General features: G+C 49.3%; 1 protein-coding gene across 5 annotated transcripts in view; it reads right to left on the bottom strand.

Moving 5' to 3' along the window:
- Positions 1-7,500, bottom strand: part of LOC125045366 (proteoglycan 4-like) — a 113,906-nt gene that overhangs the window by 98,834 nt on the left and 7,572 nt on the right. The window contains exon 2 of one of the 5 annotated variants that reach the window (XM_047642598.1): positions 4,107-4,215. The exons of the other annotated variants lie outside the window; for them this stretch is intronic. Coding sequence (XP_047498554.1) covers positions 4,107-4,215 — 109 coding nt within the window. The remainder of the gene's footprint in view (positions 1-4,106; positions 4,216-7,500) is intronic. 5 annotated transcript variants of the gene reach the window in all.

The following is a 7,500-nucleotide window of genomic DNA, read 5'->3' as shown; positions in this document are numbered from 1 at the left end:
GCACTGTTCCCAATCTCTCAACGCATGTCCTCCCGTGGTTGCTGTCTAAGCATCAGAAACAAAACAAATAAGAAAAAACAAAGACAAAAAAATAAAAAGAGAGAGCATAACAAAGACAAATCCTCCAACTATGCTAGAATCAGACGCTGGAATGCACTGAAGAACCGAGCATCGTGCCTCCCCTTCCTCGCCTCTCCTTTCCTCCTGCATTCCTGCCGACACTTTCCCAGGGTCGCTGGCAGCTGCTCTTCAATATCCCCGTCCTCTTACCCTCTCCCCCCTCGTCCTCTTTTCCCCTATGGCCGGCCTCCGAGCTAAACAAAAGCCCATTCCAGATCCGCTGCATCTCCTCTGTTCGACGAGACAGACAGAGGGAGCCACCAGCGCGGGGATTAAGATGCATTGTACCGCGGGCCTTGAGGCTTCATTATGCGATAGGTTACAAACACGTGTGGACGCGTATGAAAACAAACAAAAAAAGACAAGACAAAACAAAACACTCACTCACGCACGCTCGCACACACGCACAAACGAGCACACACGCACGCACGCACGCACGCGCGCACACACACACACACACACACACACACACACACACACACACACACACACACACACACACACACACACACACACACACACACACACAGAGAGAGAGCACGTGCACCCCCCCACCTCCCCCTTGATCCTCACCCTCTGTCACCCTCAGTAAGGTTATCGCTCCCTAATATTGGAGGAGGAGCGGACTCCTAATCCTTGAGCATGATTTTCCAGGAAGGTTCTCGAACAACTTACGCTCGTCATGAGATGCTTCCTGCCGATCGGCGCCGAGAACAAAAGGCAATTATTAAGGAGTGTTTGCGACTGGGAGCAGTAAATGGACAGTGATTGGGGGAAGAGGGAAGGGGGAAGAGAGGAAGGAAGGGGGAAGAAGAGAGAGGGAGAGGAGAGGGGAGAAAGGAGAGAGGAGAAGGGAGAGAGGAGAAGGGAGAGAGGAGAAGGGAGAGAGGAGAAGGGAGAGAGGAGAGAAGAGAAGAGAGGAGAGGGAGGGAGGGAGGGAGGGAGGGAGGGAGGGAGGGAGGGAGGGAGGGGGGAGGGGGGAGGGGGGAGAGAGAGAGAGAGAGAGAGAGAGAGAGAGAGAGAGAGAGAGAGAGAGAGAGAGAGAGAGAGAGAGAGAGAGAGAGAGAGAGAATTGTGTGTGTATACGTACGTGTCAGAGTAAAACAGAAAGAGAAGAGAAAGCCGCATGTAAGAGCGTTCGTGCATGCAGATGTAGTTGAACACCGTGAGAAGGGCGAGGATGGGATAGGGCCACTGCAAGGAGAGAACCATCCCCTCCCATCCCGGCCGGCCCCGTTCCGATCCCTTCCGCCAACGTCGTTAAGCTCGTGATAGGGACATCCGCGGCCCTCGATACACACACCCAGCGACTACCTACTTCCCATGAACAGCCCCGTCCCGTCGCAGCGCCCCTGAGTCATGGGAAAGGCTTCGAAAAAGTCCTACTGCAAACTAACGCACCGCGACCCTGTCACCCAAACCGATGCTGTAATCCCGTAGGGCAGTCTATTCGTTAAAATAGGCCGAAAAAAGTCCCTGCTTCGCTAGGTCTTTCCCATTCGCGTAGGCCTATACCGTCAGGAATATTTCAAGAGGTCCCCTTTCAGGCCATAACTCAATGTATAAACAAACCATCTTGTTTTGAGTTTTTAATCTCAACATAGGAAAATAGAAAACTAAATGAAGGAAATCGGGAATGCCTGACAGCCCACAAGACGAAAGGAAATCGAGGTGGATTCCTGCCGCATTCCCCTTCCCTCCAGGAAACCTTGCAGGAAACTTAGTTGTCGGCAAGCTTTCGTCTCGAAAGACCTCCTCCCACAGACGAGAGGAACGCGAGACCAGCGCAAGATATCGATCTCAACTACAACTTTGCCCATTCACGCCCTTGAAATCCAACCTTCAAAACAGGCAAATTGCTCCGTGAACGGACCTGCCTAATGGGCTTCTTAAGTCAAATCCTAAAAAGGGGAAAGAGCGGTGAACAATGGCCTTTTGAAGCCGTGAAGAAAGGTTAAGGCTCTGAGGCGCCGTAGAGCAATGAACCATTTCCTCGGCGGAGAAGCCATTGTGATACTGCTTTTCCATACGCTAGGCTGGGGGAAACGAAAGGAGGAAGAGGAAGAGGGTGAAAGAACAGGGAGGAAGAGGAAGAGGGTGAAAGAACAAGAAGAAAGTGGAAAAGGGTGAAAAGGAAGGAAGGATGATGGAAGAGAAAGAAAAGGATGGAGAAGAGGTTTGTTCGAAGAAGAGACAGTGGACGAGAAGGAAATGTGAATGAAAAGAAAAAGCAGGAAGAAGACGCGTAAAAAAAGGAAGAGGAGGAAAAGAGAAAGGAGGGACATTTAAAGCATTAGGATAAATTGAACGTTAGAGGAGGAGAGATTAAAAAACTAGTGATAAGATAAACAGTCGGAGAAACTAATGAACATCTATAAATCAGATCACTGGGCTGCGAAAAAACGGAGGAAAAAGTAAAATATAAAATTAAATAAAAAAGCGAACATATAGCAAAAAAAAAAAAAAAAAAAAAAAAAAAATGTAGCGAACGATAAACAAACTCATGAAGCAAAGGGGAAAAAAGAGAGAAGGAGAGAGAACATATGCAGCGGACAACTGAATCAAGGAAGAAAAGAAGACAATAGACACGGAGGGTTACCGAACGGGCCATTTGCAACGGTGAGCGGGCAAGTATGTACCCCCTCTTCTCCGCCCCATCCTAATCTCCCCACCCAGTCAAATGCCTAAACACTGCCTCTCCCGCTGTCGCATCTCCTTATCCCCAACCCTGCGCATGCCTAAGCACTCCGTCCTATCCGTTCCTCTTATCCCCCTCCCCGCCTATACCCAAACATTCGCTCCCCCTGCCCGATTCTCCTCTTCCTCACCCTGCCGGTGCCTGCACACTTCCGGCTCTTGGCCATCCTTTGCGCTCGTGGCGTATCCCTTGACGGAAGCGAGCATTGAGGATAGAACAACGACGCCTGAACCAGCATGCCAAATTGATTCCACTCTTGCCTCCGCCCGACATGGCAAACAGGAAAGAATACTCGCGGCGGCAAGGAAGCTTCCGGGATCCAGCGGGACGGGAGGGCGGCGACAGAGGCGAAGAGGTCTACCTTGACTGGGGTGTTCACGCTCGAGCACGGCCCACTGAGCCGGCCACCCAGACCGAACTCTAAACAGGAAACATACGGGCGTAGTAAGCCTTCTACATCCTCAAAACAGCCTACTCGGCCTTGCTGGACACGTGCCCGGGTAAAGCCTCGTTCACCGCAAGCCCCGACCGCAGTGGTGCCCGCAAACCGAGTCACCGATCTGCACTCAACGTACCGGTACTTATTAAGATTTCCCCGTTTCGGTGAAAAACAGACTCGCTCACAATATACTGTTTCAGTGTTCGGGATACGTATGCAGGAATAAAAACGTATCATATATTATATGCAACTTGCTACACCTTGACCTCCTCGACCGGTCTTATGAACCACCTCCAAACAAACTGGAAAGAAGAAACAATACAGGTATACCTTTTTAACTGAAAAAAGAATGAACAAGAAAAAAAGAAAAAGAAGCACACGTTTATCTAACAGCGAATGACAAGGCCAGTACACAGTCAAGGTAATCAACAATTAAGTATACGAAAAAAAGGCTCTGTACGTGCGCCAGCAATTCTACTCCCTAGTTTCGCACACGCACCACAGCCAGCATGGGCTCGTGGACGCCCTCCCTCCCATGACATCTACCCACCAACTGTGACTTCCAGGAGCCCCTAAGATTCTTCACAGCAAAAAATACTCCCTCTCGTACTTTGAACTTCCATGCAAACAGCTGACTATCTCCGATTGCCTAGTGTCGCCAGATCTTTTTTCAAATTTTGGAAGTGGGTTGCCTGCGTCTCTGATAAAGGAGAGGGAGGAAATTACCGACTGTTCCTCCTTATTCTTTTGCTTCAAAAGTGTTCATCAGCTGCCGATAACAATACGGGAAAACAAATTACCCTAACATACCACCGACGAGAAAGGGATAACGGATAAGTAATAGAGTACCTGACAACTGTCGCCGGTGAGGGTCCAGTGCGCACGCGGACTTCCTCGTGCAAAGCTGGTTCATTCCCCGAATCTTGCTGCATCCAACCGAAACTTCAGTCTTGCTCGCCTAAAAGCAGCGTTTAATACTTGGTCAAACGAGTTTAATGTGTATTTGTTAACATAAAAACATAGGCTTGGCCGAAAGAGCAACGAACCACAATCAGGTTAACACTGAGCTCCAAGGTTAGACTCAGCATCAAATGACAATGCTGCCCACTTTGGGTCTACTCTAAACATGTTACAAAAATAATCTTATAATTTAAGCATTGATAAAAAATAATAACCGGAAAATATGCATATTTACAAAACACCACGATGAGTTGTCAACTGCTAGGCGTTATACTACAACGAACGGATTATCATACCCTGCAATATTGTATGGGTATAAAACTAAAGGTGCATTCGACGTAATCTAATATCAACAGAACTAATATATAAAAGCGTGCAACAGGCGTGGAAACTAGGCCTCCACGAAGCACGAGCGAAACTGTTAACCGCCATCACCATCTCAGGCTTCAACATCATCTTTCACAAGACCCTTGATCGAAAGTCAATAACGCCGACTCGCCACAGCCGTTATTACCTTTGACCAATATCCTGTAAGGCAGGCCTGAAGTGACCTAGCCTTAGCTGAGTAGTACTGAAGTAAGCGCTTTCAACCAGACCTTGTATGACAGTAGCCACTATGCATTGCACATCTCCATTAGAACGTTTGAGACTCGACTAGAATTACAATTGCCCTTTTCACTCAACTAGAATTACAATTACCCTTTTCAAAGTAAGTCTAACGTCATGTATTTTAGGATGTTCTCACACAATCGTCTGGTAAAGCAGTTTGCCTTTTCATACTGACTAAGCGTTCAAAAAGGTCAGTCCATAAAGCAAGTCCTGTTCAAACAAGGAGAATCAACTAACATTTTAATAATAAAACAAATGTACCCACACTCGGTTGCGATACTGAAGAACGCCATAAACGAACTTAGCACGTCCGTTGTGTGAGTGTGAGCATGTTGTCGGTCGGAAATATTCAAGCAGGCCGGCCCTCTATCGTGAAACCAGATTTCCCCACTTCAAGACAGCGCACAATTTCAAAACCCGCTGGCACTGGTTTTATCGTTCGTCCCGGTTAGATATTTTGCAGCTGCGAAGCCATTCTTTATCCAAACTCCTTGTCTTTCTCTCTCCTATCTTTATCGTCACACCGGTCTCGCGTCAGCCATCCACCATACCGGAAACAGTCTCGTCAATAGAAGTCTTCAAGATGATTCTGCTGCGGTTTCTGGGCCTGTCGACACGACGACATTTGTGGCTATCATACCTCCTGTTGACAGCACGTACTACTTTCCTGTCCGTTATAAGTAGTACCGCCGCGCCGCTCACTCAATGAAAACCACGAATTAATACACTAATAGAACCTAGTAATTTCGTGTTTTGAGTAGTATCCCATTCAAGCGCTGACTAAAGGCCGTGCATGTAGAGGTGTATTATGTCTAATACAACCGGTACAGGTAGCATATTTCCTGGTCATGCTGAACTCGTAGTGTCTGTTCGTCAGTTTACATGTGACGCTGCAATTTTTTCAGTCCCCCTGCTTGAGACCACGATGAATTGTAAACCTTATCATACCGAATTATATAAAATCGGTATGTAAACGTGTGTGTGTGTGTGTGTGTGTGTGTGTGTGTGTGTGTGTGTGCGCGCGTGCGCGCAAGTGCGTGTGGTATACATGAAAGAGAGAGAGAGAGAGAAATGCTGCAGCATCTTAAAAGCCCTTGCTCATAACCCACCAGAAACAAAGGGGCGAGATGTGTCCGACAAGACGAGAATCCCCCTGTTCAACCGCCGAGGAAATTCAAATCATATTCCGCTCCCGACCGCCGCGGCCCCGAGAGAAGACGAAACACGCGACGACAAAAACACAAACAAGCAACCCCTGTCCAAACCCCCTTCCCCCTCCTCCCCTTTCTTCCCCACCCCGAGCCGCCGATCCCGCGTCCACCGTCCCTCGATACTAACCAAAAACCCCACTCCCCCCCTCTCCCCCCCTCTCCCCCTCCCCCTACGACCTCCTACGACATATGGGAGGAATATACATCGCCGAGGTCTTGAAGGAAGGATACAGAGAAAGAAAGACGAAACGAGAGGAGAAGATATGATTCGACGGAAAAAAAATAATGTGGTGGAGAGGTCAAGGAAATCTGAAAAAAGGAGGAGGCTCGAGGAAGAGAAGGAAGGGAAGGAGTGAGGGGAAAGAAAGGGAGGGAAGAACAGAGAGGGGAAGGAGGGGGGGGGGAGAAAGGGAGGGAAGAATAGGGAGGGGAGGGAGGGTAGAAGAAAGAGTGCGTCCAAACCACGACGGACTCGCCAGTACAAGGGGTGTGTCGCCAACCTGCTGGTGACCGACACGGTAGCCGCTGCCAGCACCACAGCGTGACGCTTGACTACCGCCCCGTGTAGCCGTCACCCCGGTCGTTCCGAACAACCCTTTCCGCTGAAGACGAGGAAGAAGCGCTTTATCAACCTGACATCACTTCAAACAATCGATCCAACCATGCAAAGGGTGTGACGACCGTGTGTTCGGCTGACGAGAAAGTAAATAAGGTTGCGTGCGGATCAAGGGGAAGGGCGCGGTGGGGAAGGGGTGGGGTGGGGTGGGGGAAGGCGGGGTGGGGGTGGGGAAAGGAGTGGTAACGGTGGGGAGACGGGGAGGGAAGGAGGGGGATTAGAAGAAGGGAACTTGCCAGCTACACCATATGGCACCAAAGATACACATAATCCCGTTCCGTCTCCCTCGCACTCATTACCTTACAGTGATGGGCGTGGCGTATTAACAGCGGGCGTGGTGTGGCGCGGGGAATGTCGCTGTGGAGTGATGGTGATGTTATGGTGATGTTAATGCTGGGTGCGGAAAGGGGGGAGGGGGTGTAAGATGCCAAGGTAATGCCGTAGTGAAGGATGGAGCGGGTAGGATGAGAGGGGTGGGGGGGGGGTGAGGGGGGCGTAGTGATGAGTTGAATGAATTCGATCCAAAACAACAAGGCTGTGCTAGATGTTGAGTGATGTGCTAAGACGCAGTGCAAGATGATGCAGCAGCCTGGTAGGCGTGTGTGGCACAGGCAAATAGGCTAATAAGATCGGCGGTCGGATGTTGCAGCACTTCCCGAACACTGAGTCAACACGTCGAAGAACACAGCCCAAGGTCAACGAACGTGGGCGGAGGGAAAGATAACGAAGGAAAAGCTTAGCCTAGGATAAACCTAGTCAACAAACAGCCTCCATCCTCTAAAAAAAAATGAAAATAAAATGATCCCTTGTGGGTTTTTTTTTTTCTCTCTCTCTCGTTCTCCAATTC

Source organism: Penaeus chinensis, chromosome 3 (assembly GCF_019202785.1).
Source record: "Penaeus chinensis breed Huanghai No. 1 chromosome 3, ASM1920278v2, whole genome shotgun sequence".
NCBI lineage: Eukaryota > Metazoa > Arthropoda > Malacostraca > Decapoda > Penaeidae > Penaeus > Penaeus chinensis.
The sequence above is the reverse complement of the archived record's forward strand: the minus strand, read 5'-3'. Positions and strand labels throughout refer to the sequence as shown.